At 39.8% G+C, this 24974-nt stretch overlaps 1 protein-coding gene across 7 annotated transcripts in view; it reads left to right on the top strand.

Annotated features, from left to right (window-relative positions):
- The window catches only part of usp34 (ubiquitin specific peptidase 34), a 319734-nt gene that overhangs the window by 203676 nt on the left and 91084 nt on the right, over nucleotides 1-24974 (top strand). For all 7 annotated transcript variants that reach the window (XM_059986017.1, XM_059986013.1, XM_059986016.1 and 4 more), the window contains exons 52-58: nucleotides 3516-3611; nucleotides 5338-5402; nucleotides 5499-5574; nucleotides 5699-5746; nucleotides 6682-6747; nucleotides 13503-13583; nucleotides 13777-13862. In XM_059986017.1, the coding sequence (XP_059842000.1) occupies nucleotides 3516-3611; nucleotides 5338-5402; nucleotides 5499-5574; nucleotides 5699-5746; nucleotides 6682-6747; nucleotides 13503-13583; nucleotides 13777-13862 (518 nt within the window). The remainder of the gene's footprint in view (nucleotides 1-3515; nucleotides 3612-5337; nucleotides 5403-5498; nucleotides 5575-5698; nucleotides 5747-6681; nucleotides 6748-13502; nucleotides 13584-13776; nucleotides 13863-24974) is intronic.

The following is a 24974-nucleotide window of genomic DNA, read 5'->3' as shown; positions in this document are numbered from 1 at the left end:
TCTATTGACAACTGTTGTGAAACTGTAGATCAGTAATCCAGAAAGCAGAGTTAAAATCCTGTTCTTTTTAAGTTCAGTTGATAATTCAGAATTTTATTGAAATCTGAGTGTTACATGGATAGTAAATGGCACTGAGAAAAGGGAAGTCCACACCAAGACACTGGATATTCTGCTGTTGAGCAAAATTCAAGCAGTTTCAGCCAGTTGTAAAATGTATTTGTTCCAGTCGAGTGGACGAGTACTGATTTACAGCTTCCATTTTATCAAAGAGTAGTATATCTTTAGCGTGTAATTATTAAACCTTGTAAAGGTTTTTACTTGCCTTATCTCTCTCTCTCTCTCCTATCCAGGAGTTAACCGTACTCAGTTAAGGGTAGTGAGGTCTTTTTATTTCTGTAAAATGTTGCAAGGAAAACTGATGCCAGTAATTACGCTTGTGGAGGAAATACTGTATACTCTCTCGGATAACGGTTAATTTACTCATTGGTTACCTTTTCACTACTGTCCTTTTAAGTCGTATGATGTGATGGGGGAGAATAACTACCCTGTTCCTCCAGCATTTTGTATGTGTTACCAACATAAAAGCTTTATTGGAATTGTGGATCATTGAATGAAATTGCCTTTAGCAGCTCCCCTGTCTTTCTCTCAATCATTTATGGTTCCCTCATCTACACATTGTTTCCAACCCCCTACTTTTTAATCTCCCCTCCACTCATACTTTTGTTACTCATTTAAATTCTACCCTGCTCTCTCTGTTGCTTTTCTGTCATTTATTTCACCCATAACCCTCTTTATGAAATGCATGTCTCAAGTCCATCTGTGTTCATCCTTATAGACGGTAAGATGCTAGAGGCACATTCAGTTTCACTCATTGTATATCTCATTGTAATTTTGTTTCAAATTTCAACATTTAAAACAGACAGACATACTTTATTGTTCCCGAGGGAAATTGGGAATCCCAAAGGAAAACACAAGTCAGGTTGACTTGCAGGATGGGAAAAAATAAGGCACAGGTTTTGCTGTGTTTTTCTGGCAGTCCCATCTGGAAGTGCTGTTGTTTCTCAGTATAGCAGTGGGTAGGTTTTGGGTCTTCTGCACAGATCCTGAAGTTTTGAACTTGCTGGCTGGGCTCCTTTGATGATTTCCTGTTCAGCAGAGGAGGAGGGGAGCCTGTTCTTGTGTCAGGTTACATAATTACCCTTTTATCACAAACAAGAGAAAATCTACAAATGCTGGAAATCCAAGTAACACACGCAAAATGCTGGAGGAACTCAGCAAGCCAAGCAGCTTCTATGGAAAAAAATACTGTTGATATTTTGGGCCGAGACCCTTCGGCAGGTCTGGAGGTAAAAAGATGAGTTGTAGATTCAAAAGGTGGGGCGGGGGGAACAAGAGAGGGAACCACAAGGTGATATTTGAAACCTGAAGGGGAAAAGACTAAAGTAAAGAGCTGGGACGTGATTGAAGAAAGAGATAAAGGGCTAGAGAATGGGGAGTCTAATAGGAATAGACAGAAGGCCATGGAAGAAAGAAAAGTGGGAGGAACACCAGAAGGAAGTGATGGGCAGGCAAGGAGAAAGGTGAGGGAAAAGGGGATGAGGAATGGTGAAGATGGGGGGGGGGGGTGGGCATTACTGGAAGTCTGAGAAATCGATGTTTATGCTGTCAGGTTGCAGGCTATCCAGATAGAACATAAAGTGTTGTTGCTCCAACCTGAGTGTGGCCTCATCACAACAGTGGAGGCCGTGGATAGACATATCGGAATGGGAATGGAATTAAAATGGATTGTCTCTGGGAAATCACACTTCTTCTGGCAGACAGAGTGTAGGTGCTTGGCGAAGCGGTCTCCCAATCAATGTTGGTCTCACCAATATACAGGAGGCCACACCGTGAGCATCAGACGCAGTATATAACCCCAACAGACTTACGGGTGAAGTGTTACCTCACTTGGAAAGACTTTTTAGGGCCCTGAATGATAGTGAGGAAGGAGGTCTAGGGGCAGATGGAGTGCTTGTTCTGCTTGTAAGGATAAGTACCAGGAGGAAGTGACAAATAGACAAGAGAGTCATTTAGGGAGTGTTCCCAGCGGGAAACAGAAAGAGTGGGGGAGAGAAAGCTGTGCTTAGTGGTGGGATCCCATTGGAGATGACGGAAGTTCTGGAGAGTTATGTGCTGGATGTGGAGGCTGGTGGGGAGGTAGGTGAGGGCAAGAAGAATCCTATCCCTGGTAAGGTGGTGGGAGGATAGGGTAAGAGCAGACATGCATGAAATGAGAGAGATGCAGCTGGTGGTGGAGGACGGGAAGTCTCCTTCTTTGAATTTTTAAAATAATTTTAGTGGCAAGGGCAAGAAGAAAAAAAGTACAGGAGTCTCCTCAAGTTGCAAATGACCTGATTTATGGAAATCCAATTTTATACAAATGCTCCAAAACAAAATTTCAAGCTAATAATAAAATGTTACTTCATATTTATTGATGATTAGATATAGCATAAAGTTCATTAGTTTAATTATGGGTAGTGTTTGGGTGATTACTTAATGAAATGAATGAATTTTAGCAAGAGTTGTAGAGCAATATGATATGGGTAACCATAGAAAATTAACACACTTCACAGAGAAATTGATTTGTGGACCTTTTTCAGCAAAGGGAGCTTAACTTAGGAACCGCCTGCTTAAAGTATTGAAATTTTTCATTTTTGAAAAAGAATCCAATCCTTAATTTTTAAAAGAAATTTCTGGAAATCGGACTTGCGGAAACCTCGGATAATATTTTATCCTGGATTACTTGGTAGAAATGAGGCATTGCTATCTAGTGAAGTTTTTCAGAGGTTTCATGGATCCTACTGACCTCAACTGATTATGTTGCTTGTGACTCTGCTGACACTTTGCTCAGGAGTCTTGTTGGCTTCCAGTCTTCTGAATCTGAACTTAGAGGAATTTAAATCCAAGACAGTGGTTAAAGGCGGGCCAAACTCGTGCGTGTGTGTCTCTCGCTCTCTTTCTCTCCCCCTCCCCCTCTCTCTCTCCCTCTCCCCTCTCTATCTCTATCTGTCCTTCTCCCTCCCTCCCCCTCCCTCTCTCCCTCGCCCCCACTCTACCGCTCTCCCCCCCTCTCCATGATGTTCCTTCTCAAAGCCATTCAAGTGCACTTCTTGACCATACATGTGCATACTATTGTTCACATGCTCTGGATCCATAATGTTTCTATTCTCAATATAGACAAGTAAGGGACTTGTAAATGGCATATCCTTTTTTGCTCCATAGAAGTGGTTAGTGAGGAACAAGATGGAGTATGAAGAACTGTCAGAACCATTTTTTATTATTTTCAGTTTTTTATGAAAAGTTTATGTGCAATCACAAGTATGTTTGACACCATTTCCTGGTAGAACAGTTGGTTCATTTCAACATTTTCCTTGAAGTGTGCCCTCCATGTACCATGTACAATAACCACCATTTAATCCTTCAGTTAGAGAAGAAATATGAGGGTTTTAGGTGCTGAAACATTATCTTGGTTTTAGACACACAGTGCATACATGTTGTTCTATAAACGTGTGGAGACAGAAGAAGAAAATGGGAAGGAATGCAACTTTGATGTTTCACCAGAACTTTTGGAGGTAATGTGATTTTTTTTTCTTTCCCATTGATTCAGCAAATTAGAAAAATTCAATGATTTTCAAGGAAAATTAGTAAAATTAGTTTATTGTCACATGTACAATTAGTTCGTTGCAACAGTGTATTAAGGTAGAACAGGGGAACACAGTAACAGAGTGCAGAATAAAGTGTTACAGAGATAGGGAACAAGTGCAGTGCAGGTAGATAATAAGGTGCAGGGTGATAACACAGTAGGTTGTGAAGCCAAGAGTACATCTTATTGTGCTATGGAATTATTAAATAGTCTAATAAACCGAGGGATAGAAGCTCCCCTTGAGTCAGGTCATACTTCCTTACAGGCTTTTGTATCTTCTGCCTGATTGGGGTTTGGAGGGAAGAAGAGAGATTATCTGAGGTGCATAGGATCTTTGATTATGCTGGCTGCTTTACTGAGGCAGCAAGTAGTGTAGAAAGAGTCCATGGAGAGAAGGTTGTTTTCTGTCCCCAACTCTCTGCAGTTTTTTGTGGTCACAGGCAGAGCCAAGCCTGTGCATCCAGATAGGGTGCTCTTTATGGTGCTTTGATAAATAATTGATGAGGGTCAAAGAGACATGCTAAATTTCCTTCAGGAAGTAGAGACATTGGAAATGTTATAGCATCTGATAAATAACCATAGTTCATTGTTCTTAGTTTGTTTAGAGGAATGTGGGATGAAATATAGAAACAGGAAATTCCAGGACTGAAGCAGGCCCTTTGGCCCACTAATGTGTGCTGACTGTGGTGACAAATTAAAGTAATCCCATCTGCCACAATCGTTGTTATAATACCTGGTGGCATGTTGCAGGCACATACCACTTTCTGTGGGGAGGGAGAAAAACAGCTGGCCTTGTAAGGGGCAGAGATCACAAAAATTACCTGAGTGGAAATAAAGAAGTCAGGGAAGGACAGGGTCATGTCAGTATGAGAAGAGGTGGAAAGATTTCCTTTTGAGTCCATAATGTAGAACCAATATAATCACAAATGTATAGGAAAAAGCAATGAAAGAGGTAGCTCCAAGAAGGACTGTAAAAAAAAGATTTGTCACTAATCCCCAAGAAGAAGGACATAGCTTCCCACAGCTATGCCACTTATTTAAAATAAGTCAATATCGGTAAAGGAGGACAATGTGAGAACGAGTTCGGATAGGCATGCGTGTAATAATGGTGGGTGGGTGGAGAGTTGCTTGGATCTTGTGCAGAGAAGATTCAAAGGACTATTCTGGTGTGGCATAGAGATAAAGAAGGATTTGATGTAGAATTAATCTTCCTTTTTCCTTGGGACAAGGAAGCTGAATGTCAGCAGTTCATAATGAATAGATCTAGAAAACATGAGAGATCAGAGAGGGGCCAGGTAGATAAGACAAGCTTAACAGAAGAGGGTGTTACACAGAGTAAACAAAGAAGGGAAACTTAGAAATGTTAACAACTTAACATTCTTTTAGGTTCAGAATCCTTTGAGGTGGAAATATAGGGGATGAAGCTGAGTCCTCTACTGAAGTAACTTGACTGGAATCAAAGTGGGGAAGAATGGAACAGAAATTGCTTTCCAATTGCATCTTAGTATTATTAAATGACACCGTATATATCCAGTACAATAAATATTCCACATTTAAGAAAAATGGAAAGAAACCTTGAAAACTCTCAACTTTAATGCATTATAAAATTTTGAGTATCAATCTTAAAGATTATTTTCCATAATTTTTTTAAATAGTGGATCTGGCATGACAACATGCAATTTCTACAGGACAAGAATATCTTTGAACATACTTACTTTGGGTAAGTGTTCTGCAACATTATGTTACATCTAGACCATTGAAAAATGATATTGGCAGGATAATGCAATTGGTTTTCAAAAAAAATCTGCAATTTCAGATTCATGTGGCAGTTGTGTAGTAGCATCCCAAGCACGTTACCTGACCCAAAGGCGGTATCACTGATGACTGCAAAGGTGAGTCCTTCTTTTGTTGTGGATGTTCACAGATAAAACTTGAAAATGTTTTGTGTATTTTTAACAAAACCCTTTATGTCAACACATATTATCTCTTTGTGGGTTTTTTTCTCTCTGATTGTAGCTTAGTACCTCTTTTGTCCTGGAAACTTTTATCCATTCCAAAGAAAAGGTAAGAGCACATTATTAATTATCATTATATTCAATATACACAAACACAATAACACATAAACAAAGTGCCGGTATTTACTGAAATTAATTTGTTTTTATACAGCACTTAAGGAACAATATATTCCTTTATAAAAATTTAAAAAAACCTTATCTCCAATGTCTTGTTGAGAGCCAAGGCCTTCTGTCACGTTTCTTGTATATCACTAGCATAGTATGTGGCAAAGCAACTACCCCTCATGGGCATTAAGGTATATGTTGTTTTAGGATGTTGTTGAGAATGGCTGCTGAAACTTTAGAGTCCTGAAGTATATATTTTGTTCCTTATGCTCATAGGATCACTGAACTTAGAATCACATCTAACAGTAGATTAGTAACATTATAATCTACTGTTTATAATATAAATTTATAGGTCATTGGTGGTTGCCTTAACACCAAAATTAAGTACATCTTTCTGTGTTGTCAAAGTTGAATTTGTTGTCATATGCACAAGTGCCTGTATACACAGGCATAATGAAAAACCTACTCGCAGCAGCATCACATGAACATAGCATCAGATAAGCAGTTTTCAGAAGCAAAACAGAAATTAAAGATAAATTATACGCACCATTTTTATTACAGGAATTAGATGAGACCAAAATGCGTTTCAGTGCAAAGTGATCAAAGGGATTGTGGTGTTGCTGTACTGTAATGATTCACATTGTGCCAGTTTATTCAGCACCAAATGGTGAAGGGAACTAACTGTTCTTGAATCTGGTGGTGAAGGACTTTTGTTACATTGTCAAATCCAGTATTTGAATCCCTACCCTTAAAATGGTTGTTCAGGCTTCGACTAAACGAAGTAGAATACGTAAATTAACTGAGTAGCCCTTTTGTTGTTCAGAAAATTTGAAAATGTCAGTTCATAAATGCAAATGTTACATTTTTAAAATTTTATAGCCCACTATGTTGCAATGGATCGAACTTTTGACAAAGCAGTTTAACAACAGCCAAGCAGCTTGTGAGGTGAGAAATATATCAAATTATTCAGCAACTGTTTTCTAAGTGGTTTTGAATGGCTTTAAGTATTGGTTTTATGATTCTGTTAAATTGAGAGATTCAATGTTATTGAAGGTCCGTTACATTTACTTTGTTTGATCTGGAAACCTCTGAATTAACTTTTAAACAAACAATTGCGAAATGTAGAAATGATACAATTTACAGAATTCTTTGAAACATTGACACATCAAGTTTCTTTTTATGGATTTATAGCTCCATTTTAATTTGCTCAGTATAATTGTTTCTAACTATCCACTTTCTTTTTATTTTACTTTATTTGAAACACTTCATATATACTTGTTTTTTGTAGGAAGATCTTTGTATTTCTGTTCAGAAAACATCCAGATCACACCCAGATTGTACCAAGGCAACTTCTGTAGCATACATGCCATTCAATGCTAGATAATTAAAATACCTTTGTATCTCTGCTGTAACTGCACATAAAGTGGTATGGATTACTAGTGTAAAAAGAATATTTAAGTTGCCACAGTTTAACTTTGACAGTGCTCAATGACTGCCTTAAAATAGAATCATTGAGTCAGAGAGAAGTACAGCACAGAAACAGGCCCTTCTACCCAAACTGTCTATGCCGAGCCTTTTAAACTGCCTACTCCCATCAAACTGCACTGGGACCATTACCCTTCCATACTTGTATCATCCATGTATCTATCCAAGTTTCTCTTAAACATTGAAATTGAGCTTGCATGCACCACCTGCATTGGCAGTTTGTTCCACACACTCATGGCCCTTTGAGTGAAAAAGATTCACCTCATGTTCCCCTTAAATTTTTCACCTTTCACCCTTAACCCACTACCACCAATTGTAGTCCTACCCAAACTCAATGGAAAAAGCCTGCTTGCATTTACCCTATCTCTACCCCTCATAATTTTGTATACTTCTCTCAAATCTACTCCTAATTTTCTACGTTCCAAGGAATAAAATTCTAATGCAGTGTTTCCCAACCTTTTTTAGCCAAACATCCCCCTAAAACACTTTGATAATTGCCAATGCCCCCCTAAAGCAACTTCATTCATGCCAATGCCCCTCAGGCACAATATACTTTCCGGCACCCCTCATAGTGTAAATACATGTCTAGCATTTGCTAACATGAGAAAATCATTCTGCTTTAAATTTTTATTTGTCTTTAAACTTAGCTTACACAGTACCTGTGCCCTGTACAGCAGCTTCAATATCAACGTGATCGTTGAGCTTGATGGTTTTTAGCAGAAGTTGAAATGTCTAGTTCAAGCTGTGTCAGTAGAAGCCTTAAGTCCCCATGTATAACAATGTCCAAATGGTTTCTGTTTTTTGTGATTGTGTGGTTTACTGCACTGGACTCTTTTAATAAGGTAAGAGGATGGAAATGCAATAAAGAGCAGTTTGGCTCTTCTTCAAAGGCCAGGAAACTTTGAATGATAGTGTAGTCACATACCACAATAGCTAACATTTTTACTTCTTTATCATTCTGAATTTTGATAATTTCTTTCTTCCTGTTCTTTCACCTTACAAAGAAATGGGTTAATTACCCAGTGCGAAATTTCAAGATTGTTCAAATCCTTGATTTGATTCTGAAAATCCTTCTTCAGTGACTGCAGGTGTAAGCAGTACTCGTGCAGATCACCATATGTGAAAGAGAGTGCCATACTTTCCATGCAGGGAAACTCTGAGAACATTCTTGTCCCAGTGTTTTGCTAATATATTTCCAAATTCCCAATAAAAGTGGACACTGCACTTTTTGCCTGGATTAAATTAAAATTCTCACCCTGCAATTTCAAGTTTAGAATGTTCATTTTGTCATACAGATTGGCCAGGTATGCCACATCTCCACGTAGAAGTTCAATTTTGTTTACTAAGCTCTTGTTGACTCTGAGCAACTATTCAACCACAATGTCAAAAAGATCAAAGAAACATTTTATGCAGCAGCCATTTGACAGCCAGTGCACTTCATTGTGAAGAAGCCAAGTGTTCAAGCTTTTCATTGTTATCTTGGCATAACTGGCAAAATATCCTGATATTTAATGGATGAACTTTAATTTTGTTGGTAGCAGATATTACAAGAGTCACGCTTGTAAAAAGTCGCTGGCTGATGTTTTTAGCTGTGGGATCTTGGCAATGAATTACACAATGGATTACAAATTTCTTTTTTCATAAATGCCAGCATGGCAACTGGTCATAAGAAATCATGTTCCTAATTGGTATACTTACATCCCCAATATATATTTTGTGTATGTCGTAGACTGACTCTCTGTTGCTATTTGCTTTTAACTTTTTTCAAAAGAGAATCTTTTCATAAACGTTTCCATTTTTGATAAACCCCACATATGCTATTAGCTATCCCTCATTGTCTTGCACAGTTGACTCATTCAGTTGTATTCCATATTCTGTCTTTTGTAGCTCTCTGCATAGTTGATACTCAGTGTCTTCACTCATTTCGTCAGTACAACGAGCTACAGAATTATTACTCAGTGGAATTGATTACAAAACACTGGTGTACATTTTGAGAACAGTGATAAGCACTTCTGATACAGCAGGCATTATTAATCTTTTACCAATTGTTTGAGGATTTTCCACACTTTGCTAGCATTTTGGAAATGTGATAAGAAGCATTGAGACCATAATAAAGGTCATTTTTAGCTTTTTTGGCAAATGACGAGTGCAACACTTTTCAAATGCTTCTTCCCCCTTCTGGAATATTAGCTATCCTCCAATCACCTGGTACCTTACCAGTCGTTAAGGATGATTTAAATATCTCTGTTAGGACCCTGGCAGTTTCTGCACTTACCTATCAAAGGGTCCGAGGGAACACCTTGTCAGGCCCTGGGAATTTATCCACCTTAATTTGCCTCAAAGCAGCAAACACCTGTAATCTGTATAAAGTCTCTGAAGTGGATTCTGTTTTGCCTCACTTTGATAGACTGTGTCCGTATCCTGAATAAATACAGATGCAAAAAATTTATTTAAGTACTCCCCATCTATTATAACTCCATTTATAGATTCCCATTCTGATCTTCCAATTTTGTCCCTTGCAATCAGTTTGCTCTTAGCTTTTCTGTGAATCCTTTAGGATTCTCCTTCACAGTGTCCACTGAGGCAACAACATGTTCTCTTGCACTTCTTATACTCCATAAGCACCACATTGGTCCTACCTGCCTCAAACCTCCTTTTTTATTTCGTAACCAGGGCCTCAATACCTTAAGAATTTCCTTACACCTTTTATCTTTACCTTGTATTCTGATGGACATATGGAAGCTTTGTACTCTCAAAATACGACTTTTGAAGTCCTTCCACTTACCAAGTACTACTTTAACAGAAAACAACTTGTGCCAATCCACATTTGCCAGATCCTTTCTGATACCATCAAAATTGACCTTTCCCCAATTTAGAATCTCAACCTACAAACCAGACCTATCTTTTTAAACATAGAAAGTTTTCCATATCTACTTATGAATTGTGATCACCAGATGCAAAGCATTTCTCACACAAACTTCTGTCACCTGCCTTATCTCATTCCTTAATAACTGATCAAGTATCACACACTCTCGTTGGGACTTCTATGGGCTGATTAAGAAAACTTTCCTGAACACATTTGACAAACTGTCTCATCTGTAGTAAAGCAACGTATACATCTACCACATCTAGATCTTTTACAGTATAGGAATCCCAGTCAATGTGTGGAAAGTTAAAATCACCTACTATAACAACCTTGGGTTTCTTGCAGCAGTCTGCGATCTCTGCAAATTTGTTTCTCTAAATCCTTCAGATTGATGGGAGGTCTGTAATATAGCCCCATTAACATGGTCATACCTTTCTTATTTCTCAGTTCCATCCATATCACCTCAGTAGACAAGCTGTCTTGTCCTTCCTGGCTGAACACTGCTGTGATATTATCCTTGAATAGTCAAGGAAAATGTCACCGCTGTGACTTTACTCTGCTGGGTCATTCCCCTCCTCCTTTAATCCCTCCCATTCTGTCGCGTCTATGGAATACTGAGCTGCCAGTCCTGCCACTCCTTCAACCAAGTCTCACTAATGGCTAAAATATCATAATTTCAGGTGTTGATGCATGCCCTGATTTCATCTGCCTTTCCTACGATAAATCTTGCATTGGAATATACGCAGTTCAGGACATTAGTTGCACCAGCCTCAACTTTTTGATTCCTGACTTTGAGGTCTTAACAACATCTGTCTCCACAACCGTTCCAGTATCTGTTCTGGCACTCTTGTTCCTATTCCCCTACATATCTAATTTAACCTCTCCCCCCCCCCCCCCCAGTGCATCACTAACAAACTTTCCGCTAGGATATGAACACAACGCTGGACGAACTCAGCAGGTCAGGCAGCATCCGTGAGAAAAGAGTAGCCAACGTTTTGGGCCGAAACCCTTTGTCAGGAATGGGGGGGAAGAGAGGACCGAAGCCCAGTAATAGAGATAGGGGAGGGGCTAGTGCCTAGAGGCGCCAGGTGGAAAACCAATCAGAGGAAAGATAAAGGGGGGAGGGGAGGGGATAAGCATGAAAGAACTGTAGAGATAAAGAAGCAGAACGTTGAAAGGGGAGAGCGGCAGAGAGGGACCTGGGATAGGGGAATGGGGAGGGGGAGGGAATTACCAGAAATTGGAGAATTCAATGTTCATACCACCAGGCTACCCAGACGGTAGATGAGGTGTTGCTTCTCCAACCTGAGTTTGGCCTTATCATGGCAGTAGAGCAGGCCATGTATGGACATGTCTAGATGGGAAGCGGTCCCCCAATCTGCGTCGGGTCTCGCTGATGTAGAGGAGGGAGCACTGGATGCAATAGACGACTCCAGCAGACTCGCAGGTGGTGTTGCCTCACCTGGAAGGACTGACTGGGGCCCGGAATGGTGGTAAGGGACTTGTGTCTGCTTACCTGGACTCCATTCTATCCCCTGTAGTTCAGTCTCTCCCCACCTACATCCAGGATACATCCCATGCCCTTCACCGCTTCAATAACTTCCAATTCCCGGGCCCCGACCGCTTCATTTTCACCATGGATGTTCAGTCCTTATACACCTCCATCCCCCATCAAGAAGACCTGAAAGCCTTCCGCTACTGTTTGGATAACAGACCCCACCAGATCCCCAGCACCACCACACTCCTCTGGTTGTCTGTCTGGTTGGTTGTCCGTCACAATAGACAGGACCTCCCAGTTGCCACCCACTTCAACTCTGCCTCTCATTCCCATCTACATATGTCCGCGCATGGCCTCCTCTACTGCCATGATAAGGCCAAACTCAGGTTGGAAGAGCAACACCTCATCTACCATCTGGGTAGCCTCCAGCCTGGTGGTATGAACATCGAATTCTCCAATTTCTGGTAATTCCCTCCCCCTCCCCATTCCCCTATCCCAGGTCCCTCTCTGCCGCTCTCCCCTTTCAACGTTCTGCTTCTTTATCTCTACAGTTCTTTCATGCTTATCCCCTCCCCTCCCCCCTTTATCTTTCCTCTGATTGGTTTTCCACCTGGCGCCTCTAGGCACTGCTGAGGACTTGATCCAAGATGTCCTGGACTCTGGCACCTGAGAGACAATATACCATCTGGGAATCTTGTTCTCGTCCACAGAACGTTCTTTCTGTTCCCCTAACTGATGAATCCCCTGTGACCACAGCTTGCCTCTTCCCTCCCCTTCACTTCTGCGTCACAGAGTCAGAATCAGTGCCAGAGACCTGATCTCTGTAATGTTCCTCTGCTGGGACATCCCCCCCACAAACAGTATCTAAAGTTGTATACCTGTTGTTGAGGGGGAAGGCCACAGGGATACCCTTCATTAGCTGTTTAACCCCTTTCCTCTTCCTTACTGTCACCCAGTTTCCTGTGTTCTGCACTTTGGGTGTAACTACCACCCTATATGTTCTGTCTATCACCCCTCAACCTCCAATTCCTTAACACAGTGTATTTGAAGCTGCACTAGATGCACTTCTCACAGGTGTAGTCATCAGGTCTCTCTCCCTTTGCCCTTCGTGTAAGAGGAGCGTTCCACTATCCTACCTGGCATCTCTACTGTTCTGTACTGAGCAACTATAAAGAAAAACAATAAACTATGGGAGAGGAAACAAAGCTTTACCTACAGTGTGTTTTTTTGCTTTCTCTGACTTAAGCCCCAAAATCTCCTCTGTAACTCTGACCACTCCTATGATGGCTGTTCCGCTGGCCCCTGCCTTACTTTAACTTGTTCTTGTCAAATTACTCTGGTTGGGCAGCTGAAAGCTCCAAAACTGCAGCAAGTCACTGCCTTTGCGAATGTGTGAACCACGTCTTCTCAGGTTTCTGATCTCTCCGTTTGAGCACAAAATTCCAACACTTTAAAGATTTTCATTCTCATATTTTCTTAGCCATTCCATATACTTTCCTATTGCAGTCATCTTACATCATACCCTATTTAGATATCACTTGACCATATTGCAAGCTGCTTTTTTTTATAGTATTATTATACTTCCAAAATATGTTTAAGTGTAAGCTACTGGATAGGACAGAATGAGTTATTCAAGCTGCATATTTCCTGACAAGTTCTAAATATTGGTAATTTGCTTTGAATATCTGAACCCTCCAGTACTGTGCAACTTCCACCTGGTGTTATGATAGCATGCTTATGTTAGTCACATTTTGATTGTGAGAATTGATAAAGTAAAACCTCTGTTCAAAAGTTTTGGATCATTATTTTTGTATAATTTCAAAATGTTAACTCGGTATTTTGTCTGTGTAGTGGTTTTTGGACCGAATGGCTGACGATGACTGGTGGCCAATGCAAATCCTTATTAAGTGCCCAAATCAGATTGTGAGACAGGTATGAAGTGTTTTAATACAGTTATATTGTTCTAATTGATCAAGGAGGCATTTTCTTAATGTTGCACTAATTTATAAACTAGTTTCTGTAGTGCAGATTTGAAAATAATACCATTATGAATTAAATTGTTTCATTACATTTTAAAATGTGATTGTTAAAACTGTTCCTTTATACCTTACTTTGGGATCTGCAGATGTTCCAACGTTTATGCATTCATGTAATTCAGAGGCTCCGACCAGTTCATGCTCATCTCTATTTACAACCAGGAATGGAAGACAGGTAATGACAATCACTTCCATACCTCTGAATCTGTTTAGTACGGACTGCTTCTTTAAATACTTTATTATCATATATGTATCCAGTATTGTCATGGTTTGGTGTATTAGCTATTGTCTCACAAAACTGAAAGATCCAATGCTGAGGTTGAAGTTAATTGCCCTCCTGGAGTCAGATGCCTAGTGCCCATTTCACTAATCTTCAGTTCAGTGTAATTGAAGCAATAACTTATGAGCACCTTGACTTACTTCAGGCACTTTCTTTCGTGTAGAATTCTGCATGGGTATTGAGGAAGAGCCAGTAATGTCAGAGGCCCATAAAATCTCATATCTGAAAGGCAACTGGCAAAGTTAAACAGTGTGCCTGCTGTCAGAATGGATAATAATTGTCTTCTACCTCACCCTCAGCACACGTTCAGTGCACTGGTCCAGTATTTCATAATTATTCTTATTGCAGACATTTTTACCCTCAGGATATCCTTCTCAGAGGTTTCAGAAAAGGGACCAGTAATAACAGGCCTCCCCGTGTGAAATATCAAAATAGTTGAATGGTGATAGGATTGGGCCAAGCCAGCATGGATTTACCAAGGGTAAATCATGCTTGACTAATCTGTTGGAGTTTTTCGAGGATGTAACCAGGAAGTTAGACGGGGGAGATCCAGTGGATGTAGTGTACCTCGATTTTCAGAAGGCATTTGATAAGGTCCCACATAGAAGATTGGTGGGTAAAATCAAAGCTCAGGGCGTCGGGGGAAGGCATTGACATGGATAGAAAACTGGTTGGCAGATAGAAAGCAAAGGGTAGCGGTGAATGGGTGTTTCTCGGAATGGCAGGTGGTGACTAGTGGGGTGCCACAGGGTTCGGTATTGGGACCACAGCTGTTTACCATTTACGTTAACGATTTGGATGAAGGCATAGAAAATAACATCAGCAAATTTGCTGCTGATACTAAGCTGGGTGGCAGTGTGACATGTGATGAGGATGTTAGGAGAATTCAGGGTAACTTGGATAGGCTGGGTGAGTGGGCAGATACTTGGCAGATGGCGTTTAATGTGAGTAAGTGTGAGGTTATCCACTTTGGGAGTAAGAACAGGAAGGCAAATTATTATCTGAATGGTGTAAAGTTAGGTAAGGGAGAAATACAAAGAGATCTCGGAGTCCTTGTTCATCAGTCACTGAAGGTAAATGAGCAAGTACAGCAGGCAGTGAAGAAGGCTGATGGAATGTTGGCCTTTATTACAAAGGGAATTGAGTACAAGAGCAAGGAAATTGTCTTGCATTTGTACAGAGCCCTGGTGAGACCACACCTGGAGTATTGTGTACAGTTTTGGTCTCCAGGGTTAAGGAAGGACATCCTGACTGCAGAGGAAGTGCAGCGTAGATTCACGAGGTTAATTCCTGGGATGTCTGGACTGTCTTACGCAGAGAGGTTAGAGAGACTGTGCTTGTACACACTGGAATTAAGGAGATTGAGAGGGGATCTGATTGAAACATATAAGATTATTAAGGGATTGGACAAGATAGAGGCAGGAAATATATTCCAGATGCTGGGAGAGTCCAGTACCAGAGGGCATGGTTTGAGAATAAGGGGTAGGTCATTTAGGACAGAGTTACGGAAAAACTTCTTCTCCCAGAGAGTTGTGGGGGTCTGGAATGCACTGCCTCGGAAGGTAGTGGAGGCCAATTCTCTGGATGCTTTCAAGAAGGAGCTAGATAGGTATCTTATGGATAGGGGAATCAAGGGATATGGGGACGGCAGGAACCAGGTATTGATAGTAATTGATCAGCCATAATCTCAAAATGGCGGTGCAGGCTCGAAGGGCTGAATAGTCTACTTCTGCACCTATTGTCTATTGTGATGTTAAGATGATTTTTGGTAAAAGATTTTCTTGATACAAATTCACGTTTTTTGCATATTTACAGCGTTTATCATGTGTCCGATGAAAATTCTGTGCAAGTACAACCTCTAGCATTTCAGAAGTTGATGCTAGGACAACAGTTAATCAGCCCAATGGCTGATTGCCAGAAACCAAACTAAAGCAAGCATGTGCAGCTCCTGCCTGAAAATCCGTGCACTAGTTTCTGATTCTTAATCCTTTCTCAATGTTTGTTTGAACTTAACCCAGTGCATACAAGCACAAAAGATTGATGTTTGATTCTGACCAGTTCTAATTCCCTTATATTTCAGTGGGTCAACTTAACTGCAGACCATAGAGAAGTTGATTTTATACATTGCTTATGCAAGTTTCAGTGCTTTCATTCAATTAGCAAGAATAAACATGATTATCTGAACAATAATTCTGGAAATGGCAACAGAATTGTGATAAAATATGATTGATCTGCCTCTGTGACCACTTTGTCAAAGTGAAAATGGAGACGGATTCTCAGGAAAGTCCTTTTAAACAAAATGCATGTTGATGTCCAAATGGTCATTTAATAATTTGAGAGGTTTTTTTTTGGAGATTGCAGACTAAAAGTAGTTCAATGGTAAACACCACAGACGGCTAGTTAGCACATTATGTTTTATGTCTGCAGGGTTTTGCCTAAGTTAAAGTGGAATTTATTGCCTTATGCGCAGATGCAATGGAAAACTTAATTGCAGCATCACAAGGCACATTGCATTACACAAGTAGCATTCACAAGAAAAACTGAAACATAAATTATAGAAAATTTTTACATGAAAAGACAATTAAAACAAAAAAATAAAGTCCACTTTAGTGCCAAGGGATCAAAGTTGTCACCGTGTTGCTAAGCTAAGGCTTTGCTGAATGGTTGAAGATTAACTACTAGTGGTGTGGGACTTCAAGCTAAAAAATGGCATGGCCTTCTTGAAGCAGCACCACCTATCGATATTACTGATGGTAGGGAGTGATATGCTCATAATGTCCACTACTTTTTGCAGCTTTTCATGTTCCTGCACATTTAAATTGCTGTACTAAACCATGATGCAACCAGTCAGGATACCTTAAACAGTACATAAGTAGAAGTCTGATGACAAGCCAAACCTCCTATGTCTGTAAAAACAGTGAAGTGCTTTTCTTGTGATTGCAACTATATGCTATACTCAGGATAGGTCATTCCTGTGAATGCCCATGAATTCAAAGCTACCAACTCTCTACCATTGATCCCCTAATGTACACTATTGTGTATTTAATATATCAGTCATTTTGAAAATATATTGATTGATTAAGAATTATTTGTTAGTTACAATCATTCATTTCTGGCTATATGTAAAAGTACATAAATGGCATACAACATCACACCACCATGTCATATGTGCACGTCTCACTATAGTAAAATGAAACTAAGACACATTCTCCTAGACTGCCATGTTTTTCTATCAATTAGTTTTATATTTTGGAGTTACAAAGCATAATAGTGGTGAGGAGTAAGTAAAATGAACCAAATATGAGTATCTACCTGTTGAAGTGTCACTGTAATGTATGAGTTCAAGCAAAAAGCACAGCACACTTTATTCATTAGAGGAGAGAAACAGTTGAGTTTTAATAAAAGGCAGAAAACAGACAAATTCATGGGTTCATACACAGTAGTGTTGGGTGACGATAAATTTAAACAGCACAACAGGCGGGCTACATTGGAAAGATAGGCATGTTTGATTGTACAAGAGGTAACTGGATCTTCTATTCTGAGTGAACTGAGCAGTATATTAAAGCACAGAATAGCTGATGAGAAATGAATGCCAGCTTAGCTGTGTACATTGGGTGGAAAGGCATAGAGTTTGCTTAGAAGTTTGACTGCTCTGTCCAGATCAGCCAAAATTAGCTTTGCTGATGTTGAGAAAATAATGCAGGAACATTTAGAACCACAACGATTGTTGATTGCAGAATGTGTTGTGTTTCATAAAAGAAGGGGAGTCCATTTCAGCACACTTAGCTGAAATGCAGAGATTGAGTACGATCAGTTTAGTGATGGGCTTAATGATGCACTGGGAGATCATTTAGTTTGTAGACTCTTACAAGAAGGCATTCAAATACAGCTAACTGAAGCACAACTCACATTTAAAAGGGCAGTTGAAATTGCTATATCAATAGAAACAGCAGGCAGATGCACAATTGAGTTGCAGTTAGGAATGAAAGTGAGCAGGAACAAAATTGAGATGTCTAAACAGAGACATGCCTAGCCAAACACATTGTGTTACCATTGTGGCAGGGTTTAACATACACCAGACCAATGCAGGCTTAAAGGTGAAACTTGCAGAAAACCCAACAGACTAGGATACATACTGTACAAAGAACAGATTAGGCAGACAAAAATAAATGCACTGCAAAGGGAAGAGAAAAAGCTAAAAAGTCACCATTTCAAAAAGAGGACTAAACTGCATGCTATTGATGAAAAATCTGATTGAGATGAGAGTGACACAGGACTGTGCAGGGTATTATTGAGATTTAAAATGTGAAAATAAACAATAGACCGGCAGTGCAGTTTACACCAGAAGTCAATGGGAAATTAAATAAAATGGAATTGGACACTAGCTCAGCTGTTTCAGTCATTCCACAAAAAGAGTTTGAATGGCATTTCAAAGATAATGAACTGAAGCCTACAGATAGCCAATGAAGATCTTATACTAGAGAAAAGAGAACTCCTGTGGGAATGAAATTCAAAACAGTGAAATAAAACAACCAACAAGCCACACTGGGTTTGTATGTGGTAAAATTAGGAGGGCCAGCATTGTAGGGACATGATTGAGTGAGAGAACTACAGCTTAATTGGAGATCTATCCACCAGTTGCATGCCATATCTCCTGCAATAGAAACACTGAAAGTAAATTAAGAACAGTACTGGATGATGCACAGCAGTGTTCAAGTATGGCATTGGAAAACACGGGTTAAACAGTGTTAAATGAAAATGCCACACCTAAGTTTTACAAAGCCCATCAGGTTTTTTATACCACCTGATAAAGTAGCCAGTAAATTAGATTGCATGGAGGCTGAATGAATTCTTTTCAAGGTTGAGTGTCATGGGCAATAGCAATGGTCCTGGTAGACAAGAAGAATGGGTCTGTCACGATCTGTGGCAATTTTAAAGTCACCATGAACTCAGTACTGAAAGTAGGTCAATACTCTGCTCAGAAAAGAGGATATCTTTGCAAACCTTTCTGGAGGGAAGCATTTCAGCTTGATGTCGATCCAGTGACTCCTGTACCATCCTTGCTGGGTTGATGTCGAGCTCGCAACTCGACATCGTAAAAAAAACACTGCCACCTCCAGTTTAAATTCCCACATGGAATATTGTGGAGAATCAAATACCCAAACCCAGCACAGCCCCCATTTGTCCCATTTAACCTGTCTCAGTACAGTGGACTTTCGGACCCGGGGAATTCAGTGCAGTGGTCCTTAAGTCCCAGCAGACCTCGGGAGCCAGCGGAGGTTGGGACCCGCAGCCCGCAGTGCTTCTGTTCCATTGATGGGAAGTGATCACAATTGAAAATAAAGTGGAAATAATAAAGCATTTGGAAAAAGGTGAAACACCATCGGTCATTGGAAAGGTGTTAGGCTGCAGTTGGTCAACAATCAGAACAATTTTAAAGGATAAAGTGAGAATAATGGAGCATGTGAAATGCCCTGCCCCAATGAAAGCTACAATTATTACTAAGCAGCGCAGTGGTTTAATTATTGGAATACATACATTTCTTAAGTGTTTTATATGCATAGAAAGGTAAAATATATTCTATATATTAAAATAAACGTTTGACTAACTGATGCTAAATAATACCTGATGTACTTGTTCTGACTTATGTACAAATCCGACTTAAAGACGGACTCAGGAACAGATCTTGTTCGTAGCCCGGGGACTGCCTGTAACAGGTTCCTGCCGAACTTGGCTACTGTGCTGTACACCTTGAACAAATTACTACAGATTGGAAAGAAATGGCAATGGACAAAGCAGTGTGAGGTGGCTTTCAAAAAATTAAAGGAAATGGTGATATCAGAATCTGTACTTACACATTATGAACCACACCATCCATGGAAGTTTGCCTTTGTTGCCTGGCCTTATGGTACAAGTGCAGTCATGTCACATGTTTTGGGTAATGGAAGTGAATCCCTTTGCATCGTGTTCCCTTACCAATGCAGAGAAAAATTACACACAGATTGACAGAGAAGCCTTGAGTATGGTTTGGGGTGTAGAATGTTTCAGCCAGTATTTCTGTGGGAGGCAGTTTACCTGCATTATTGATCATCAACCACTAGTGTCCATTATCAATCCAAGGGTGTCTCACTACCAGCAGCAGGAAGAATGCAGAGGTGGGCTCTGTTTCTTGGGGGACACAAATACCTGATCAAAAACAAGAGGGCAACGAATCATGGAAATATGGATAGATTGTCCTATTTACCATTGGAAAAGGAAGTAACTTAAAAATTACAAAAGAGGACAATCCTCTTGACATATTCTCCCAAATTCAATTTGAAAACCACCTTATGACAGCTTAGATGATCTAAAGGGAAAGCAGAAAAGACCCACACTCTCCCAGGTCTACATGCAACCCAAAATGGCTGGAATGTGCAGCAGAAATTCTATTTCCCCCATTTTTACCAGTACCGGGATGAACTTGCCCTTGACAGTGGAGATTGCCTTATGTGGGGATTGAGAGTGTTGTACCATCTAAGCTGAGAGCTGAAGTGTTGGAGGAGCGAGATGCGGTCATCTAGGTGTGGTCAAAATGAAAGTGTTGGCCCGAAGCTTTGGTTGCTGAACTGGGAAAGATCAGCAGCCCGAGCAGCTTGCCATGCACTGTTCAAAATGCCAACACATCCAGGAAGATGCCAAAAACATCTTGGAGAAGAAAGGTGTCCAGAGCTGTCAGAACCACTTCCTGCACACCCAGAGTCAATTCCTACAACCACCACAGAGGAGGACCCACAACCTGACATTGTTTTCACAGCCACAAGTCTCTCTTATCAAGCAGAATAACCACCTTAACAGGGAAGACATTGTCCCACAAGAATAAACAACCGTCCCCAGCAATTAAATTTTCAGGCATGAATTGGACAATTTAGATGTACTCTCCTCTGGATGTCTATATAGTAGTTGCATTATATTATAAACTGTCTCTATAGTTGAGATGCATTCTCCTGCCTTCTCCCTATAACCTGTCATGTTCTGATTTATCAAGAATCTATCAACCTCTGCCTTTAAATATACCACAGCTGCCTGTGGTAAAAAAAATCCACAGATTCACCACCCTCTGGCAAAATAGATTCCTCCTTGTCTCCATTCTAAATGGATGTCCCTCTATTCTGAGCTTGTGCCCCCTGGTCCTAAACTCCCCTCAATAGGAAATATCCTCTCCACATCAACTCTATCAACATTCAATAGGTTTCAGTGAGATCTCAACTCATTCTTCTAAATTCCAGTGAGTACAGGTCCAGAGGCATCAAATGCTCCTAATATGAAAAGCCTTTAATTCCCAGAAATACTTTTGTGAACCTCCTTTGAACCCTCTCCAATGTTAGCACATCCTTTCTTAGATAAGGGTCTCAAAACTGTTCACAATTCTCCAAATTAGGCCTCACCAGTACCTTGCATCCTTGTTTTTATATTCTAGTCCTTATCGAAAAGAATACTAACATTTCATTTGCTTTTCTCACCACTGACTCAAACTGCGAGTTAACCTTTCATCCACTGTAATACTGATACATTTGACATTAGCTTCTCACTCTTAAATTGCTGAGTGAAGCTTATCATATGATCACTGCTTACCAAGTGTTCCTTTACCTTAAGCTCACTAATCAAATCTGGTTCATAACATTCAATTCAGAATAGCCATTTCATACATGGGCTCAACCACAAGCTGCTCTAAAAAGCCATCTGATAGGCATTCTACAAATGCTGTCTCTTGGGATCCAGCATGAATCTGATTTTCCCAATCTATCTGCATGTTAAAATCCTACTTTACTATTGTAACATTCCCCTTCTGATGTGAATTTTCCATCTCTCCCCCACCCCCCCCCATTGTAATTTGTTGCCCATATCCTGGCTACTGTTTGGAGGCCTGCAAATAACTCCCATCAGGGTCTATCCTTGTAATTTCTTGACTCTACCACAAGGATTCTATACCTTCTGATTCTATGTCACCTCTTTGTAAGGATCTGATTTCACTTTTTACTATGGGTCACCCCTCTGCCTACTTGCTGGTCTTTTCAATACCATGTGTATCCTTGGATGTTAAGCTCCCAACTATAACCTTCTATCAGCCACGACTCAGTAATGCCCATAATGTTGTACCTGCCAATCTCTACCTGCGCTACAAGATCATTTTCCTTATTCTGTATTCAATTATAACATTTTTAGTCCTGTATTTAAAACCCTTTTGATTTTGTCCCCATTAGATTGTAACTCATCCCACTGACTGCAATTTTGCCCCATCATCTGCCTGTCTTCCTGACACTCTCAATACACATCACTTCTGCTTGTATATAACTGGCTCATCATCAACCCTATCACTCTGATTTCCAAACACTTGCCAAATTAGTTTAAACCCTCCCCAAAAGAGTTATCTTGAGAAAAGGGAATGAGAATTTGTTTAGAATAAGGATAATTTCATCAAGGGAAATGAGTGTGTTGGTGGGTGGGAACTGGTTGGAGCTCTGTTCAGGGAGAAAGCAGAGGGTCCTCACAGACCTTCCTGATATAGGTTGCAGGTGTAGAGGGATTGTACATCCATGGTGAAGGTGCAAGTTAGCTGACCTTGATTAATCTCTGGATTCCTTGAGGGTTTGTGATTTTCTTCTAATAGTTTATTGGCAGCTAATGTCAAAAATGTATTACTCTCTCAGTCTTTTCCTTCCTTTTTAATCAGCCGTAGCTCACAGGCTTTCTGTCCTCCAGCACCCTGCCAAAGAGGAATCAACAATGATGGTTGCACCATCTGCTATTTCTTTCCTTGTTTCCCCTTACAGCCTGGTACAGTATAGTCTTTCATGTGGACCTCATAACTTATCTACTATTAAAGATTCTAAATCTATATATTTCATACTGTTGTCATATTCTACTCAACCATAGTGTCTATGTCATTCTTTTTGTAATGGTAGGTAGGCACAAAGTATTCATTGAAGATGATATCCATGGATTTTGCAGCTGAACATAAATCTATGTAGTTTCTTTGTTAACAACTTCTACCCAGTGCATTTATTAGGCATTCTTTAGATTTTGCTTGCCAGTATTTTTGCACTATCTTTGGCCTTATGATTCATTTTTTAATAGTTGTCCACACAACTTAAAAACACTTAAAAGAAATTATATGAATTCAAACAAATTAAGTATAAAAGTTACTAACACTTGATCCTCTTCCTGTTCAACACAAAAATCAATGGAAGGGAGCTCACTTGTCCAAGCCAGGTTATTTGTGAAGATTCCTGGAGCATTGTTACAGATTTATTCCGCCATTGGACTCTGAGGAGACCACATTGGAGTGACCAAAACTCAGCCATTAGCAAGTTCAGGGCTTCTACTCTTATGTAAAAATCTTAGAAGGTCCAATCTTATTGACTCTGGGTATTAGTAGTTTTGTTTGGAATTGCTGGAGAATAAAGAATTGATATTTCAGGTCCTGATGAAAGGCCTCTGTCCGAAATGTTGATGCTGCCTGACCTGCTGAGTTCCTCCAGTGTGTGACTTCATATATTAATTTGCATGCTGTGATTTTCATTTAGTTTGCTCACTTCTGGTGACTTGAAACATTATTACTTTGTTTTCTATCCAGGTATTTTTATTGATCTGAAATTGTACTGAAACTTTTTAATTTGTTACATATCTGCCAGAATCTAGATGGGCCATTGCATCATTTATAATTTGGTCTCTGGTCAAAAGTTACATTGGCAAGTTAACAGCTCTTTATTAGTATGTAACAAACACTTGTCACTCCAGATACTAGCAGCTTTCTGTATGTCTTTGTGTCCCCACTTTTATCAGGCTGTTGTTTTGTAATCTTGAGAAATACATTGCTTTCAGAAACTAGTACTTTTTTTCCAAATAAACTTATATGAAAGGTGTTTAGCTGAAACTTTTTGCTGATGTCACTTGCAGTCACCGAGCTGAATCATGCAGTGTTTTTCTGATGGTTCCAATCAAAATCATCAAACTCAGCATTGAAACTGAAGGCAGTTTTAAACCTTGATTGTGTAAAGCTCAAATGTCACTCTTAAGTGATTCATTTGGTAGATTGGATCTGTCATTTGACCCACTGCTGGACCTCCCGTGGATTGCAAGATCTAATAGTTTTCAGTGGGGATTGAAGGACAAGAACTTCAGATACAAAAAGGCATTAAAGTTTTTTTCCAAATTATTTCATTTCAGCTTTAAGAGTTTTTAATTATTTAAGTGTTAAATATTTTTTGTTAGCATATTAAAATTAATTTTATTTTTCCTCAAATTTTAATAAGTTTTAAATGTTTCTGAACATCGTAACATTTTACAGCTATTAAGTTCCTTGATAGCCTTTACAGCTGCCAAAGCTACATTCAGCTTTACTTTCTGTCAAAGGAACAGGTGAGAGTGAGGAAGGTCCTCTGTGCAATGTGTGGCTTAGTTGTCATTCTAATTACTTTGCTTGATCTGAGGGTGTGGGACAGAGAATTAAACCTCCTTTTTCCAGCCTGGTTAGTAAATTGATTTATTATTGTAACATGTACTGAGGTACAGAGAAAATTCTTTTGTATGTGATTCATACAGATCATTTCATTACAACATGCATTGAGGTAGTAGTAAGAACAGAATACAGACTGAAGTGTTACTGTTACATAGAAAGTGCCATGCAACCAAACACTAAGGTGCAAGGCCATACAAAGGTCGATTCTGAGACCAAGAATCTTCATACTAGAAGACCATTCAATAATAGTGTAACCGTAGGACAGAATCTATCCTTAAATCTGGTGGTACGTGCTTTCAGTCTTTTGCATTTCAGCCCAGTTGGAGGGGGAGAAGAAGGAATATCTGAAGGGGAGGGAAAATTTGATTATGTTGGCTTCTTTATCAAGACAGCAAGAAGTGCACAAGTATCCATGGAGTGGTGGCTAGCTTCCGTGATGGGCTGGGTCGTGTTCAGATTCTGCAGTTTCTTGCCGTCTCAGGTAGAGCATTTGCCATACCAAACCATAG

This window comes from Hypanus sabinus, chromosome 12, assembly GCF_030144855.1.
Source record: "Hypanus sabinus isolate sHypSab1 chromosome 12, sHypSab1.hap1, whole genome shotgun sequence".
In the NCBI taxonomy this organism is placed as follows: domain Eukaryota; kingdom Metazoa; phylum Chordata; class Chondrichthyes; order Myliobatiformes; family Dasyatidae; genus Hypanus; species Hypanus sabinus.
This window is presented reverse-complemented; position numbering and strand designations above follow the sequence as displayed.